Source organism: Rhinolophus sinicus, linkage group LG04, assembly GCF_036562045.2.
Source record: "Rhinolophus sinicus isolate RSC01 linkage group LG04, ASM3656204v1, whole genome shotgun sequence".
NCBI classification, from domain to species: Eukaryota; Metazoa; Chordata; class Mammalia; order Chiroptera; family Rhinolophidae; genus Rhinolophus; species Rhinolophus sinicus.
The window spans coordinates 137,166,502-137,186,212 of NC_133754.1; the positions used below are offsets into that span (position 1 = coordinate 137,166,502).

The window sequence follows — 19,711 nt, forward strand, 5'->3', positions numbered from 1 at the left end:
ATAAAGAGCAAACGAATAATAAAAAAAAGTGTAATTAACCTACTAACAGACTGGAAAATGTAATAGTAAGCAAAAATTAATTATTCTTCTATCTAGCAATAACTTGTTAGAAAAATAAGAAAAAGTTCTTAACCCTCATAAATAACAGAAAAAGCATACAATATCATGAATAAAATTCAGCAAGAAACATGATATATCAATATAAATAAAACTATCAAAAGTTACTGAAGAACATAATCATACTTGATACAAGGTGAAATATAAGGTATCCTTAAAATAGAAAATGTAATATGGTAAGGAAATGTCAATTCTTCCCAAATTAATTTTTAGAGCAATTCCAACAAAATGTCAAAGTAGTATTTTAAGGAGCTTTAGGAATCCTCAACAAACAAGGTAGTATCACAGTTAAGAGCTTAGGTTATCAAATCATGCATTTGGGTTTACACAGGCCCTGTCACTTAACTAACACTGTGACCTTGGAAAGTTATTTAATCTCTCTGTATTAGAGGCTTAAAATAAGGCCAAGTCCAAAGAATATCCCATAAAGAAGTTCTTTACGTTACTATAGGATGTTCACATTAGCATCACTAAACTCTTTATAGAATACACATGTACATTTGTGATATTTATAGAGTAAATATTTCTTCAATAAATTCCACATTGGGGTTGATAATTATTAATTATCCTTTCATTGATCCATGAAATACCTATCAAGTTCTTACTAAACTAGGCCCTAGAGCACTGCACAAGGTGCAGGGAGTAAAAACACACAAAAACATATGATCCTTACCTTCTAGAAGCTCATAGTCTAGTAGGGAATAGGTGCACACTGTTAATAATATCTTTAAGAACAGGAAAGCGTGCTGACTAAAATGAGTTGCAAGTTGACTAAAATGAGTTGCAAGTTAGTTATAACTTTGATAATACGCATATAAACCTAAAATGGTCACAGAGGTATATACAGATACTTAAGTTAAACGAACAAATAGCATTAATTAACATGATGTTTAAACCAGGAAGTCAAGAAATATCTGAGTTAAAAAGAAAACAGAGCCAAATAAGAAATTTAAGAGCAGAGTACAAGGAATTCATTTCTTTCCTTTCAATTAAAAGAAGTGGGATTTCTGAAGCTATTTAAAGAAAAAGGGTTAAATCTTTTAGAGTCAATCATGCCTTACAGCTTAGGTAGAGCTGACCTGGGATTGGTTTACATTTTGTTACATAAATTCCTGATAGTATTGTTTTGGTTTCTTTCTTTCCTTTAACTAGGCAGTCTGACTGGTATGTACACCTATATTGGTAAAAAAAGGTTATAGTCTGGAATGAGTACTACAACAGGGAACACCGGCCAGAGTGGCAAGAAAAAGTAACTGGTGCTTTGTTGATCATAAAAATGAGTGAAAAACATATGAATGTACAAGAAACTCTGGGAAGATAGTGTTGGTAGTGATACAAAAAGCTAGATGTAATAAAAAAGCTGACTAAACTGATATTTATGTTTACAGCTATATTTAAAACTATAATCAAAATTCCTACAAGAAAATAACTTCAGTATTAAGATTCTCAAATACTTATTTCTAACAACTGAACAACAAAACTATGATTTAGTCATAAAGCAAACTTACCAGGTTTTTACCATCTTGCTTATGAATAGTTACAATTCTGCTTTCATTTGAGCCTTCTTGGTTTGCCTGCTTAATACTGACATCAATAATATCAGGAAAATCACAGTATAACTGTAAATCCTATAATTAAGAGCATTTCAAGTTAAAAACTGGTAGAATCTATGGAGTCATTTTTAAAACAAGACTTATAAAGGAGCTAACCTTCATAACAGATTCTTTAAAATAAAAAAAGTACTGATAGCAGTAGATAAGCATTAAATAGGATTCTCTCCCCCCAATGATCTAACCCTAAGATTATACTATATCTTGCTTTGACTTAAAAATGAGAGCATTAAGTGCACTCTAGTACACTTCAATCCAATCAACATTACTAGGAACCATTGCCAGAAAATTGAAAGTTCTAACTACCAAAGAATGAAGATGGAAAAATTTAAATCTCTAATAACAATCTAAGAACAACACAGACATGAACAAACTTAAAACTTATAATGCAAACTTAAGACAAACTAAATTATTTAACAGGTATACATCATCATAAAATCAATCAAAATTAATCTTTTCTAGGTAATTAAATTTTATGATTGTGACTCCTGTATCAGTAATAGTAATAGTAAAAGAAAAAAGGAAACAAAACTACCTTAAAAATCACTGTTAGAATTCATACCTTTTCTGAAACTATAAGAACACCAATACTAATTATTTTGTCAGAAAGAATTAAATACAAAATCATTTAAGAACAATCAGAAAAGAACTACAAATATGACCTTGATGGCTTCACACCATTAAAAACTTAACACTTCTATCAATAGGAGAATAAAAATACAAGACCATGTTTCAAATAACTAAAATTACTTTGCTTCTATTGCCATTCTATTTAAATTAACAAAGAATGAGAACATATCATTAAGGATTACCTGTTCTGTCAGTGTCTCACTTTCTTTATGTTTCCCTCTTGACCACTGAATTCCAACGTTTCCAGTTATTATAATGGTTGCAAAAATCTCCTCACCTGAAGAACCTCTTCCCGGTTCTTTTACTTCAAATTGCTCTGTGTAGAAGGCAGACTGAAGAGTTTCCAGATTTATAAGATACTTAAGTTTCAAGTTTCTGGCAGTGGCTTTGCAATGGCTGAACTGCTCAATAAATCTGCGAAATCTGTACCTTATTCGCTTCCTTGTCAAAATATGATAGTCTTGGATCTTTGCACGAACACATTTTGGTAAGAATGTCTTGTAGCTAGGGATGAAGAGCACACACAGAAAAACAAACCAAATTGGAATATAATTCTAAAACAAAATTAAAAGAGAAATTGCTACCTTTCTCTGTGATACGTAAGTGCAACAGCACACACTGGAGAAATGTGACAGTCACCATCCACAAGGTATAAAACCTTAAGGTTTCCTTTAATGATGTGAATACATATACAAATTCTCTCTGAGTTAACATGTTTTAGAATAGCAGATGTTAATTTATTTCCCCTAATGAAATGAAAAGTTAGTCTAATTAATAATGGAGTCTAAAAATTTGTTTTCTCTGATTATCTTACATACCTTATTTATTTATTTTTTTTGGCACTGTGTTGCAAATATTTCCTACAATCCTGTACACAAGTATTTATCTAAATTCTGGAAATTGTTACATTGTGTTGAATGCTACTGTTGTTCCTTATGCTAACATACTTCTTTTGCATACATTATTTTCTTAGGCCAGGTTCAATAACTCCTAATAATGCTTCTGCAATCGAAACAATTCCATTTGGAAATGTTCTGACTCTTTCGTACTTCCATCTCTATGTGAAATATCCTAAAAAAGGTAAGTAATTTATTTCCCTCCTGCTCAAATATCTGACAAATGAAAAACATTTTATTTCTGAAGGTACCACTCTATTAAATTTCCAAGCCTTCACATATGCTAAAACCTCTTCCCATCACCCATATCCTATCTGGTTAGCTCTTAATTCATTCTACAAGTCTCAGCTCAAGCATCATCAAAGGAAACCTTTCTGGACTTCTATAACTACATTAGATGCTCCCCATTTTGTCTGACAGTATTCTGTGCACCACTCCACAATATCATTTATCATACTATATGGTATTTGAGTATTTACAGCCAATGCTGGAGCTGGCTCATGCTGAGAGCTTATTATCACATGTTAAGAATTACTTCGAGCTGATTGTTAAATAGCCCTCATTAAAATTTAAGTTATATAAACCTACAAATAAATACATTATATTAAAAATATAGGTATTAAGTACTCAAAACATATCATTTCCTAATTATTTTACATTTAACAAGGCTTATTTTGTATTTTATTAACTAACTACTCTTTTGAGGTTATGTAAGTCTATCATATGTGAATGGTGGAAAGGGTTTGCTACTGCTCATCTCTTCCCCATTCTGCATTCAGTGACGTCAGGTTGATACCTCGAAACTGGCCATGAAGAGAGTATTTATTCCATGGGTATCAACAAAGATTACAAACAAATCAGATCTTTCCCACCCCCCAGTCCCCCAAACTGAAGGAACTCTCTGTTTTGCACTCAAGTAGCCAGAGCTGTTGGAGAGCCATTTGACAAGGTAGATGTGTTGCATTATAAATTTATAATCACCAATTTCAAATAGGCTTTCCTCTCTACCATCACTTTTATAATATTTCTCTGTTCAACTAATGTTCCCAAGTCCCACAATTATGTCAAACCTCCAATTTCCTCAAACCTCCTACCCTTGTTCAGCCTCAAACCTCAGCTACATTCCTCCTCACTTTTCAGCAAATGACTTCATCTCTTTCTCTAAAAAAAGCTTCTTTAAGCAGAGCTCCTTTAATATCCTGCTAGCAAACCTATATACATCTGCACTCATTCTCTCCTCTTTCCCTCCTGCTATAATAAATGAGGTATAAACCTGCCAGTTAAAGCTAGTTCTTTGACATGTGCTAACACACATCTGCCCTCTGAAGCCTTACTCTACTTATGTCTCTTCTATCCATATATTTTAAAAATACTAATGGTCTTCTCATCTTAAATGTAAAATCTCTTTACCCTATATCTCCCTCTAGCTACAGCCTATCAGCACTCTTTTTGAAAGAGTTTATACAGCCATTTTCATTTTCTTGCCTTTCATTTACTCTTCAACTCACTCCAATCTGGCTTACACTCCATCATTCCATAGAAACTACTCTTGCTAAAATCAGGAAAATCTTCCATGTTGCTAAAACTGAATTCCCGTGTTTATTTTTCTTGTAATTTTTCAGAAGCATCCAACACTGTTGATCATTTTCTCCTTGAAACTCTCTCTCCGTAGCTTTCCTGATTTTATTCCCATCTCTTTGGCTGCTCCTTCTCAATCTTCTTTACAGGTTAATTCCTCTTTACCTGGTGACTAAATGTTGAACATCCTCAAGATTTAACTATGGGCTCTCTTCTTATCCACACATATTCTCTTTCTGTCTAGATACTCTATATGCAAACAACTCTGATATGGCTCTCTCTAGCCCAGACCTCTAAGCTCCAGACCCTTATCTTCCAGTCCAGTCAATCTACCCATTTCATTTGGATGTCCCGAAAGCTCCTCAGTGTGTCAAACCAAACTGAGGAATCCCCCTGACATCCTCCCGAGATCCTCTTACAACATTCCCTGAGTAACCAGCACCACTTCTACAAACTCCAGAATCCCAGGAATCACCCTTTACACCACCTTCTCCCTCAACCCCCATTTTTCAATCCATCACCATGTTCCCTTGATTTTACCTATTAAATAGTTCTCGCACTTGCCCATTTTTCTCATTACTAACCCATTCAACTGCATCTCCTGGAGGCACCACTGCACTGGCCTTACTCTCTCTGATCAATCCGCATTTCCATTTACTCTTACCACCCTCTGATTAGTTATCTACACTGGAGTCATGGGGATCTTTGAAAAACACAAATCTAATCACTTCACTTTGCCTAATACCCTTGCATGGTTTCGTAGTGTTCTTAGCCTTGTCAACTTGACTAAGGTTCTACATGGTCTAGTTCTTGCCTCATCTATTGACTCTGAGCTCTAGCCATACTGACTCTCTTCAGTCTTCCTATGCTCCCTTCTGCTACAAGGCCTTTGCCATCAACCCTACTCTCCATCACTCACCTCTCTCCACCCATTAAATTCTACCTATTTTTGATCCCTTTTACAAAATATATGGTAATGGAAGGAGAACTGACTCTAGGTGGTGAACACACAATGTGATATATAGATGATGTATCACAGAATTTTATACCTGAAACCTATGTAACTTTACTAACAGTTGTCACCCCAATGAACTTTAATTAAACAAACAAACAAACAAATAAATAAATAATTTTTCGGGTCTCAAAAGTCACACTCTGTTCCTTTTCACAACAATTATATATGTGTAACTAAACAATAAAATTTAATACAAGTCTGGATAGCATATAGGAGAGCCTCAGTAAGTTTAGGAAAAACACTGAAGACTCAAAAATACAAACAGAATGCAAATGATTCCTCCTTGATCTACTTCTGTCAAAAACATTAGTTACCAAGAGCATTACTAAATTTGGAATGCAATTTACATAAACACCAATGGCTATTTGATTTATTAATAAGGCTTTGGAAAACTTATTTGAAGATAAAAAGAGGAGTTTAAGATAACACCATACAACAGGGCTTTCCATTTTGATTCCTAGAATAAAGGACCACACATCCATCCTTTGGGAATACCATAGGAGTGTGTGGTCTTTGAATGTGGTGAATACACTTCATTGTCATGTTGTCAGAACCAGACCTGTTAGAAACACTACAATTTTTCAAAAGACACAAGTTGTTAACTCTTAAAGCATAAAAACATTTGTCCTAACGCTTTTCGTATATTAAGTGTTTAAAGAATCCTAAGATAAAGGTTCTAAAAGGCTCTGAAATTGAGCCTTTCCTTAGAAACTATACTATATTTTGTACTATAAAGTGAAATCTTCAACTTATTATTACAATTGGAGTGGGTCACTGGGAGATCTAGTATTTGCTTAGTTGTTTAGAAAGGTAGTCTAGTGATATGAGGTTATGGAGCTCAGCTGCCAGTGTCCTTGGCCCCGGCCTAGTGTTTGCAAATTCAGCAGTCTCCTTTAAACTTTCCATTCTCCAGTTGTCCTCTTCCCACCCCTTAGCAAATTTAGGATTTTAAGGACCAGATGAAGAATGAAAACAGAAAAATCCTACTCATTTCCTTCACTTTTTGAACTCCAACACCTAAGCTACAATAGCCAATTAGGAGAATGGAATACAAAGGAGTGAGTACCTAATACATACACATGCACAAACACATATATACAGGTGCATATACAAACATGGAGGCACGTACTCACAGACATAGACACACCGAGACACAACACACACACAGACACAAAGAGATGCAACTCACATTTTTATTTTTTATTTTTTTACTCTGGGAAGGAATATGTATTTAGTTATACTAATCAGAGATCCACACCCTACTGGGTCGTTCTGGGAACAAAGCAGTTTATTTAACTCTGCCAAAAACTAATCATTCTGTTTTCATATCTGTTTTCCCATCAGTCCTGAGTATTTTAACACTGAGTAGAGCTTGGCTATTTCTCAGAAATGAGCACTAAATGAGAATTCAGGAAACAGTGAGTTAAATTATATTAAGAAGGCAAGCAAGCAGGCATGTTTTTGTTTAGGATAGGCATAAATTATTCATCTAATACCAAAATATCATGGTATAAGAGACAAAAAAAAATAGATAAATTAGACTACTTCAAAATTTAAACTCTTGTTCTGCAAATGATACTTTCAAGAAAGTGAAAAAACAATCCACAGAATAGGAAAAATATTTGCAAATCATATAAATGATAACTTGTATCCAGAATATGTAAGAGACCTTACAACTCAATAATAAAAAAATATTGAATTGTACACTTTAAACGGGTGAACTGTATGGTATGTGAATTATATCTCAATAAAGCTGTTTTAAAATATCATGGAACCTTATAATGAATATTAGTATGTGTAAAATTTTAAAAGTAAAATAAAAAAAATAATGCAGCATTTTGCAGATGCACTTATATTCTGGTTGAGAGAACCAGAGAAACACAATTACTCAACATTCACTGGGTTTAGGACATTAGACTAAATAATGTAGGGAGAAGAACAGAGGACATGATTCCTGACCTCAAAGAAACCACAAGCTACACAAGAAGACCGTGCCAAGACTTTGGACAATATCATGATTCCAAAACAGAAGTCTCCCGCCATAGCGTAAGCTAGAGATGGCTTCATATTTATAAAGGGAATCTTCAGTAGTTCAAAGCTTCTCAGTTCAACTGTGTTCCCTTCAACTCCTTCAGCTTCTCTTAATGATATGTAAGATACTCCTCCCTTGACTCTGTTCTCCTATGGTCTGGCATAGAGCAGGTATTTAATAAAGAGCTAATAAATGAGTGAATTAATGAACAAATAAATGAGTTACTATCCTGAGGAGTGTCTGTCTGCCTTTTAATAGAGATCAAAACCTTAGTGGAAACAAATGTTTTTGTTTTAACTTTGGGCTTTCGAATCTTCTAGATTCCTTAGTGAGTTCCTGAAATCAAAGCCCCCACACCTTTAGGTTAAGGTTTAACAGACATCGGAAAACAAAACAAGAATACTTAAAACCAAAGAGGGAAACAGAAATTGATACCCTGCAAATCGCATATGAACTATTTTGAAGTTACTCAGGAAAGGAGCGATTGAAGTCAATTATTGAGAGGAGTTCAAGGAATAAAGGGAGTCTTAACTAGATTCATGACATCTTCAAGCTTTTCATTTGGTAAGTATGTAATATGTAAAACACATATTTAGACTTTGAACTTAAAAAAGTATTCTTATATATATTCATATTCATATATACCTTTAAAAAGAGTAGAAGTTTTACAGCCATTTAAAGCTGGGCTACAGCTTTAAAAATGTTTCAAAAATTATATTTGGCATGATTGTCAAAATTCAACTGCAGAAGAATAATTTGGAGAATGTGGAGTGTGGATCTGTACAAGAATCTGTGGAACCAGTCGTAAGATGAATAAAGTCTGTGGATCTAATATACAATATGGTGACTATAACTTATAACACTGTAATGTATAACTGAAATTTGCTAAAGAGTTAAATGTTCTCACCAAAAAAAAAAAAAGACAACAAAAGAAGATAAATAGATGAGGTGATGGATGTGTTAATAAACTAAACTACAAAGTGGAAATCCTTTACACATATATCAAATGACCATGATGAACACTTAAAATATTCTGCAACTTTATGTCAATTTTATCTCAATAGAGCTAAAATTAAAAACAAATCTCCTGGAGCACTTGTAAAAACTCGTATTTGTGGACTTTACCTCAGATTTACTGAATCCAAATTTTTGGGTTAGGGCCCCAAAATCTTTCATTTTAGCAGGTGATATTAATTCAAGAAAATATGGACACGCTTAAGAGATGTTCAGAATTATTTATACAGACAGTTTGAGAATCTGCTGGCAGAAATTATGCCTCCAGGTACTCTTTCCTGTCCTCTGACATTACCTAGCCTTCTCAGAACAAATGAATCAAATAATGAATATGTATTGAAGACCTATGGTATTGTCCTATAGTACACCAACTCTTTTGATAATTTCTTTCAGTTATAAGATAAATAAATACTACTCAGGATGTAATGTACAATATGATGACGATAGTTTATACTGCTGAATGATACATATGAAAGTTTTTAAGACAGTAGATCCTAAGAGTTCTTATCACAAGGAAAAAATATGTTTTTCTTTCTCTTTTTTTCCTACTATCTATGTGATGATTGATGTTAACAAAATTTATTGGGGTAATCATTTCATGATATATGTGAGTCAAATCATTATGTTGCACACCTTAAACTTATACAATGGTGTATGTCAATTATATCTCAAAACTGTCCATCAGAAATTACTTCATCTTCAATGAATACATGAAATATCAAATTTTCCATGAACCCTTCCCTGATTACCCCAACTGGATATAATCCTGAAGTACCTGTTTGTGGCCCTCAGTATATAGTATCTGACATTATAATTTTCTGTTTACATATTTAACTTCTTTGTTTGGTTTAAACATGGAAGAAAAGAAAAAATCATTTCTTTTATTTCACAAAGTATGTGCTGTACGCAAGGAAGAAAAGTTACCCATATGAATTTCAATTATTATAAACTCAAAAAGTATAGGCAAACATAGAAAATACAAATACATTACATAAAAGTTCCAACAGGTCCCATTTATGTATATGGATTTGCATAGGAAAATTACCTGATAGAGCTGTAGATGTCCAGCGGGGTTTGATCCTTTTCTTTGGCTATTCTCATCATATCTAACACTGCCATCCCAAGACATTCTTCCTGTGTTTCATGAGTCACAGGTACTTTTATCCATCCATGCAAAAAATCATCACGCCACTAAAGGAAAAAAATATTTAGAAGGAAACAGCTCATAAGTTTCACTATCACATTTTAATCTACTACAGCATTTTAACCTACAATGCGATTTCCAGAACATACGTACTTCAAAAGTACATGAAGTCCTTCGATTTTCAATCATTTTGCCATAAAATTTTAGTGAAAGTTCTTTTACAAATGGAAACTGATTGAAATTGGGTTCCCAACTAGAGAATACATATGATATCAACCTATTTCACCACTTATATCTTCAAATTGTATCTTCTATATCAAAACTACTTAAATTAAAAGATATTAATTAAATATGTACTGAGTTCCAAATACATTCAAAGCCTTATACTAAGGACTGTATTGGATACAAATAAATATAAGATGTGGTCTCAGCCTTCAAAGAGACTGAAATCTAGTAGAGAAGTGAAACAACGTAAACAGAAACTTATAATGCCAGATATTGTATAGTTAGGGCCAGACAACAGATACTTCAGCATTACATCCAGTTGGGTAATCAGGGAAGGGTTCGTGGAAAATTTTATATTTCATATATTCTTTGAAGATGAAGTACTCTTTAACGGACATAAAACAGGATGAGGAAATAAAAGGAATAACAAGAACAAAGGACAAGGCATGTTCAGAGATTCAAACCAGTTTCGTTGGGGCAGACAATTTATGAAAAAATAGTGTGGATTAAAATTTGTAAAAGTTAGAGTCAGACTGCAGGAATCCTTGAATGACTTGATCCTAGAATCAATAGAGAACCATTGTCTGAAGGCATTATTTTCTTAAAGCATCTTTTCTTAAAACAACATTGGTAGAAGCAGCAATGACAGAAGTGCTTTAAGAACATCAAGTGTATTCAGGGATACTCTTTAAGAGGCTGCTGTAATTATTCAGATATGAGCTAATAAGGACCTGATGTAGGAAACAGAAGACATTAAAAGAGTCTAAAACATTGATAACTTTGTAATTATACATAAAGAATGAAGGAAAGGGAAAAACAGAAGTTCCAAGATTTTGATCTGGATGATTTAGGGATATGGATAAAATCAGATCAAACATGTAATGGGAGAAAGGAAAGGATAGGACATAAACAGCACCAATATTCTTAATAAGACAAATTAATAATAATAAATGATAAGCAGCAATTTTCTTTTTAAGAAAGGTAAGAGCTATAATAGCTGGAATACCATTATTTAACCAAGGTTTTAAACTGGTTAAGAGAAATATAGAGCCTTCTTGTATATTATTTGTATGTATTTCCCTTCTTTTGATATGATAACTTATGAAATTAAAGTTTTACATAAATTCTTTAAAGTAATTTTATTAAAAGAAATAAATATGCACATAAATTTGTTAACTTTCTATTAACTAATTATAAAACATTTTAGTATAAGAAAACAAACTATATTAGTTAAAAGGCACAAACAGTGAAATAACCATTATTACCAAAACAAAGGCCTAAATGTTGGTAATGAAAAATTAATTCCAGGAAGGAGCTGGATTTCTTTTTGCTCAATTTCAAACAGTTACTTCACCATTTTTTTGAAAATGGGGAAGTAAGTTATTCTGATTAAGAGGTGCTCCTGATAACTGATAGCCAGGTAGATTGTTTTTGATAGTTTGCTCTTGGTTCCATATACTATATTGGACTAGTGGAAAATAAGTTTTGTTAATGAAGATATTCTGTGCAACTCATGCCCAGAAAAAAACACAAATATGAAAATCAGTGAAAGCAGCACTAAGAAGATAATATATATCCATTAGAGAAAAGTTACAAATGTAATACAGTCCCAAATACCAAAGCATATTACAGTAGTACCTTGGTTTTCGAACGTCTCCATTGACGAACATTTTGGTTTACGAATACCATAAATTTTATGGATCTATGGTATCATTAGATAGTAAAATTCATGCTAAATTTGCAGTGTTAGGGGTTGATTTTAAAGGTCTGGAACAGATTAATCCATTTTGCATTACTTTTTATGGGGAAACCGTGCCTCGGTTTTCGAACATTTCAGAACTCGAACAGTCTTCCGGAACGGATTACGTTCAAAAACCCAGGTACCACTGTATTTTAAATTAGCTTTCCTTAACCATCACAGAATGTACCAATAAATTTTCGTGTAATTAAAACTGTAGAAAAAGTTTGTCATCTGGGTAGCTGACAATATTTGAACCAAGAATTTGTATCTGCATTCAGCCAGAAAAATAAGAAAACAGTTATAATCACAAAATAAGAAATTAGTGAAAGAAAGAACATAGAGTAAATATTCATTTTTTTGGCTGAATATATATGAATTAATTAAATGATGTTCACATGGCAGCAGTTTATTTCCCGAGTGGCTATATTTGGTGATATAAAAACAATCCTCAGAAAAAATGAATTTAAAAAGGGCAGCTTAGTTTTTGCTTTTTATTTCCTTACCTGTTCCAAATCTACCTTTTTACAGTACTGTCTTAAAAACTCTAAAGACAGTTTAGTGGATGAACTATTGTTTTTAGTTATTTTCAAACGTCAACATATTCTTACTCTTCAGAATGTCATTTGTCAAATTTGTTTTCTTTTGTCATTGGTCAAATTTGTTTTAATTAGTCTCTAATATGCATACAGTCTAACCTAGTATCAGTACACTTGGAGAATAAGTTTATTACAACCTTTTGTTTTTATTTTCTGGGCACAGATTTATAGAAGTTGAAACATTAATAAATACAAAACTGCATGTGGTACTGTCCAGACACCATTTAGGATTCCATTACAAAATTATTTTTCTGGGCCGGCCCGGTGGCTCAGGTGGTTGGAGCACCGCGAGGTCACCGGTTCGATTTCCACATGGACCAGTGAGCCCTTAGTTCACAACTAAGATTGTGAACAACGGCTCTCCCTGGAGCTGGGCTGCCATGAGCAACCGGAGGTTGGCGTGAGATGCGGGCTGCTGCTGTGGGGGGAGCACAAGGCTCATAATACCAGCATGAGCCAGGGAGCTGTGCCCTACACAACTAGACTGAATGGCTTGAACCGGAGTGGGCAGGGTAGAGGTGAAAGAAAGGGGGAAAAATTTATTTTTCTGTCCTAAATATGAAAATCCCTCCTAGAAAGACAAAATTGGAAATCACCCATAATTTTTCTAGACCAAAAATGTATCATAATATTAATATTAGGGTAAAGTAACTGAATGATTAGTTTAGGAAAATTGCCTTATTAATGGGACTTTAATTAGCATGCCACCAAAATAGATCAGCTCTGCAGCATATATGAAATAATACAATCATAAAAGCAGCAGAAAGTCATAACCTCACATGGTACTATTCTCAAAAGCCCATCTCTCTCTCTTTTTTTTAATGGCTATTGAAACAAAGGAAGCTGAATAAAATTTGGTTGGTGGATGAATAATTTTTGACAAAGAATACTAAGGGTATTCAGTGTAGAGAAAGGAGAGTCTTTTCAATAAATGGTGCTGCGAAAACTTGGTATCAACACGCAAAAGAATCAAGATGGACCCTTACCTTACACCATATACAAAAATTTACTCAAAATGGACCACAGACCCAAATGTAACAGCTAAAACATAAAACATTGATAAGAAAATATAGGGGGAAAGCTTCATGATGTTGGATCTGGCAATAATTTCTTGACTATGACACTAAAAGCCCAGGTCACAAAAGAAAAAACAGATAAATTGGACTATATAAAAATGAAAACCTTTTGCACACCACAGGGTGCAATCAACACAGTGAAAAGTAAACCTATGGAATGGGAGAAAAATACCTGCAAATATATAGTCTGATAAGGGGTTAATATCCAGAATATATAAAGAATACTTATAACTCATCAATAAAAAAACCAAATTTGATTAAAAAATGGGCAAAGGAGTTCAATAGAAATTTCCCCAAGAAGATATACAAATGGCCAACAAGCTTACAAAAAAATACTCATCACTAATCATTAGGGAAATGAAATCAAAACTATGAGATAACACTTCACATCTGTCAGAATCACTATTGTCAAAAAAAAAAAAAAAATAGAAAGTAAGTGCTGGCAAGGATGTGGAGAAACTGGAACGCTTGTGCACTGCTAGTAGGAATATAAAATGGTGCAGCTGCTATGGAAAACAGTATAGCAGTTCCTCAAAAAAGATAAAAATAAAAATAGAATTACCATATGATTCAATGAATTCCACTTCTAGATATATATCCAAAGAATGAAAGCAGGGTCTCAAAAAGGTATTTGTAGACCCATGTTCACTGCAACATGATTTATAAGAGCAGAAAGGTGGAAGCAACCCAAGTATCCATCAACAGATAAATGGATGTGGTACTACGTAGAAGGGAATAATCAGCCTTAAAAAGGAAGGAAATTCAGATATACGCTATGACATGAATGAACCTTGAATTCATTATGCTAAGAGAAATAAGGCAGTCACAAAAGAGCAAATACTGTATAACTCCACTTAAATGAGGTACTTGGAATAGGGAAATTCATAGAGACAGAAAGTAGACAGACAGCTTGCAGCCAGAGGCCAGAGGAGAGGGGAATGAGGAGTTATTGATTAAGGTGTGAAGTTTCAGTTTAGGAAGATAAAAAATGTTCTGACAATGGATGGTGGTGATGGTGGCAAAATAATGTGAATGTACTTAATTAATGCCACTGAGCTATCCAGTTAAAAATAGCTAAAAGGGTAAATTTTATTAAGTATACCTTACCACAATAAAAAAAAAAAAGTAGGCTGATCTCATACCACAAAAGAGAAATATTTTTCAATTTGTTGTTCACAAACTGAATTAGCCCTACTACACATCTTAGAAACGTGAACCATGAGGAACTGTGGGATTATTTCCTATGATATTAACAAATCTGATTTAGAACTCCTTAATCTGACACTTTTTGGGGATACCAAAAACATATGTTTACCCAAAAGCGTTAATGTCTTTTTTTTTTAGTTTCTACTCCTCAGTCTTCTTGCACATAAAAACAAAAGTTATTTAATGATAAAACACTTCAATTACTGCTTAAATCAAGGTGACAGATGAAAAAGCATTACAAAATGCTCAAAAACACTACAAAAATTTAACATAACAGTATTAATAAACAAATAACTGGAAGAAAGCTCTCAGACTAAGAGTCAACATCTAGCCACCTGCCTATGAGTAGCTACACAAACTATAATAGCTCACTTTTTATGCAGTTACCTAGTTTCTTTATACTTCACTCCTCACTATTTAAGTCTAAAATTGTTCAAGAATTTTTAAAAATTCTGTAAAGAAATTTTACTGTCTTATATTCCAGACACATATGTCTACATGAATCATGCTGTAAAACTCATGAACTAAATTTTGAAATCCTTAAAATAATCTAAAGCACTAAAATTAAAAAAAGAAAATTCAGAAGAGCCAATTCAAGGAATCTTTATAAAAGAGATTCTGTTATCCATAAACCTGGGATTAAAAATTAGTGATAAAAGACTCCTATCTGCACCTGCTGTGTAAGACAGAACATTAATTTTCCTATATATAAAGATTTTCCTGATTAAGAGGTACACTACACAGCAAGATATTTATCATTTAATACGTGTATTAGTAATATAATCGTACCTGAGCAAAAAGGTAAGACATGACAAAGTCATCAAGAAGAGGAGCTTCAGCACCTCGAGATATTCCATGCCGATAGGTTCTGTTGCTGCCATTACAATACCAGTAAGGAAAGTAAAACCTATAAGACAGTGAAAACATTCCATCAGCCTCCAACCAATTCAAATAGAAATACCGTGTATATATAACCACTTCCAGTATACAAAAAGGTATTATCCCATGATCAGAAAACACAGATAACATTAAATACAAGTAGGGAACAAAAGGAAATCTGGATAAGACCATAATAAAAATACAGGTAGAAAATACAAGAAACATAAGTGTAAAATCAACATACTGTCTTCTTTCATGCACAGAATGTAGAATAATAGAAAACAGAAATGTAGAAATATGCTTATTATTTATGCCTATTATTCATGTAGATTTGTTACTTTCTATGCTAACAATCATATCATCTCCAAATAATGACTTTTTACTTCTTTGTTCTCAATTAGTAAATATTTTTTTTCTTGTTACTGCCCTGCTTAGGAACTCCACTTAAATCCTAAAAAGAAGCAGTCATCATGGCTATCTTTGTTTCTCCCCTATTTCTAATTTTAAAGACACTGTTTCTAAGATTTTATTATTTTAGAATATTATTAGTTACGTGTTATTTTATAGATACCCTTTATCATGGTAAGGATGTCTCTCCTGAATTTTAGTTAATTAGGCTTCCTTTTCTTTTCTTTTTAAAATTATGAATGAGTCCATGTTCTTTTTTTACCATACAACACTGACTGAGTTGAATGGATCTACTTCATGAGCCACATATCAAACTTATTTGTTTTATCCTTTTGAGTAGAAAAGTACCTATGGATTTCTCTAAATTGGTATTACAGGTTACCGTAAACTATAAAATAAATTCACTTATCATTTGAGGCTGTAATAAACACTGACAAAATCTTATCTTTCCTTCACTTCAACTTTAAAAAAAGTAATTAAAAAAAAGAGATGAGCAAAAAACATCAAATTTCCTGGTAAACTGGCAATACTCCAAACATTTAGGATTTTGTGGGTAAAACCATGTTCAGCGTTTTAAAAATTTAATTATAATCGTAAGAGGTAAAGTAGCATCTCACTAGAACAGTTTATTCTCAGAGCATTCTAGGTAAAGGTCACGTATGTACACTTCCCATAGTGGAGAAACAGAGTCTTAAATAAGAAGATTCAATGTTAATTGGTTTTGGTCTCTGATATTAAGTGCTTGCAATTAAAAAATACATTCAACAATTTCTCCCACTTTGTCCTTTTACCATTAAATAAGCCACTTTACTGGAGAAAGTACCTTATTCTATAGAGTACATCGTGCCTGGTTGATTCATCTATATGGAAGACATGGTTGGGCGGATACCAGATCCTTTCTGTTTCACTCATTAAAGCAAACATACTATGATACACAGGTGTGATTCCTGGGAAAGAAGCAGAAAAGAAATGATTACGGATAGTTGAAAGTACACTCACATAACATCTATAATATGAAGTGGGTCTAAAGTAACAATTCAAAATAGGCACAAAATGCAGTAGCAGTCGAATTTTGGTTCAACACAACTTACAACTGAATTCTTAATTAAGTATCTTTCTCCCCTATATTTTACATATTTAAAATATGATTGCTGGGATTCTTCCAAGCAGATTTTAAAAATACATTATCCAACATTTTAGTTGTCTCTACAGAAAGGCTGATCCAAATTTGTGTGCTTTAACTGATAATGAGAGCATCAAATAACAAAAATATTTTGAAATCATTGGATACTTTTAAGAACACTGAAACAGCTTTATTTTAAATGTTAAATTTTATACAATATACTAGGAATTATATTCTGTGCACTATTTAAACTTACAATGAAAATTTTTAATTGTCAACTTAAATTGCAAGGGCATGTGATTTTTTTCAAAGATTTTTTGGAGTTATTATACATTAACAAAAGGTTGAAGGCCACTGAACTTTATAAAAGCATATAAAACATCTAAGCCACACAATGTCTTTTATTTCCAAGTACACATAGAAAATTCACACATATACCCACCAATTATATATATACACACCAATTATATGGACATTAAAAACAAGTCTCCGAAAAAAAAAAGTCTCCCAAAATGCCAGAGAATAATCAATCATACATGGCATGTTCTCTAATCACACTTAAATCAGAAATGAATACTTAATTTTTTTTAGTACTATATATTGGAAAACATAAGCCTCAAAGAAAATAAAAGTATTTTTATTTTAGCAATACTTTTATTCTTTTCCACTGTAGGCAAACATGACAACAACTTGACACATTGACAACAAAAATTTTAAATTTTTATTTAAATTATTAAAACAACTGTGTACTCATAGATATGTAAAGATTTCAATAAGTTACATATAAAAACATTCAGTAACTTTTAAACTGTATCTTTGCATTCATTCTTGTATTTACAAATACTTGCAAATAGCTCACAGGTCATAGGAGAAATTATAACAGAAGTTAAAAAGCATTTATAATGAATAATGATCAATATCATGTATTAAAAATTATGAAATATAGCTAACGTGATGCTCAAGAGGGAAAACTGTAGCTTTAAACTGCTTATATTGGAAAATAACAGATTGATCTAAGTTATCTAACTCAATGTTAGCAAACAACAGAGTAATCCCAAAGACAGCTGAAAGAAAGACATGATAGAATAGAAATTAATAATAGAGAATAAAAATTTAATAAAGAGAATCAATAAAATAAAAGCTGATCATTTGCAATGACTAATAAAATAAACAAGTCTTTGTTAAGTCTGATCAAGAAAAAAAGGAAAGATAAACAGAGAATTTTTTAAAGTATAAGTTATGAAGACAAAAATAGAGTGCTAGAATAAATTATCCCAATAAATTTGAAAATGTAGGCAAATGAACAATTTAAATAATATACAGCTTTAAAAATGGATTCAATTTTTTAAAAACCCTCGAAAGAACTATAACCATTAAAGAAACAATCTATCTACTTAAAACAAAAACAAAAACACAGAAGAGAAGAAATTAAGAAGAGAAAGAAAGAATAATGAGAAAGAAGAAAATAAGAAAAAACCACCATCAGGCCAGATGAAATTTACATGTGAGTTCAACCAAACATGAAAGATAGTTCCAATCTTAATTACAGAGAACAGAAAAAGAAACAAAGAAATATTGACACATTTTGAGTTTAGTTTAACAATGATACCAAAACTAGACAAAGACATCATAAAAGGATAATTTCACTTACCAAAATAGACACAAAAAATCCTAAAATAAATATTAGCAAACCAAATCTAGCAATATTTCTTTTAAAAATTAAAGTTTACTCATCCTAAGATTGCAGAGATGGCTAAGTTAGAAAAATCTATTAAAATAATTCAACACAATAACATATTAGTGAAAAATCTGCAATAAAATAGCAAAATTATGGATTCGAAAAGTTGGGTGGTAAGTACACTGATATGTATGACATTTTTCTATATAAAGTGTTGCTTGAAATATTTTATAATAAAAAATCAAAATTTAAAAGGCAAAATAAAAAAGTAAAAATTAGCCCAAAAATGGAAAAGTTATTCATAGAGCAAATCCACACAGCTAATAAACATGCGAAAGGATGGTAATACCTAGTACTGAAGGAAACGCAAATTAAAATTATGTGATACCACTTTATACCCATTCAGCTAGCAAAAACAACAAGAGGGATGATAACATGTAATGCCGATTTAATTGTGGTGAAAAGGGTACTGTGTTACAAAGCTTCTAAAAATGTAAACTGGTACAGCTTCTGAGAGAGCAATATTGATATAATTCTGAGAAATCAATGTCAATATAAATTTAAAATAACCTTTAAACCCAGCAATTTCTCCCAAGAACTCCTAAAACTGCAGTATATTCATAAGAAAATATGAATTTAAGTGCAGAAGATAAAAAATTGTGGTAGCATAATCCATGTTGTTATTATGAAATTAAATAAAAGAATGAGTTAGTGCAAAAGCAGTTGGCTTGAATAAATTTTTT

At 32.4% G+C, this 19,711-nt stretch overlaps 1 protein-coding gene across 6 annotated transcripts in view; it reads right to left on the bottom strand.

Moving 5' to 3' along the window:
* Positions 1-19,711, bottom strand: part of JAK2 (Janus kinase 2) — a 97,202-nt gene that overhangs the window by 32,167 nt on the left and 45,324 nt on the right. For 5 of the 6 annotated variants that reach the window (XM_019729761.2, XM_019729753.2, XM_074330465.1 and 2 more), the window contains exons 4-8: positions 16,991-17,114; positions 15,670-15,787; positions 9,938-10,083; positions 2,540-2,861; positions 1,626-1,745 (exon numbers count right to left, since the gene is read on the bottom strand). In XM_019729761.2, the coding sequence (XP_019585320.1) occupies positions 1,626-1,745; positions 2,540-2,861; positions 9,938-10,083; positions 15,670-15,787; positions 16,991-17,114 (830 nt within the window). The remainder of the gene's footprint in view (positions 1-1,625; positions 1,746-2,539; positions 2,862-9,937; positions 10,084-15,669; positions 15,788-16,990; positions 17,115-19,711) is intronic. The other variant, XM_074330468.1, reaches the window with a different exon arrangement.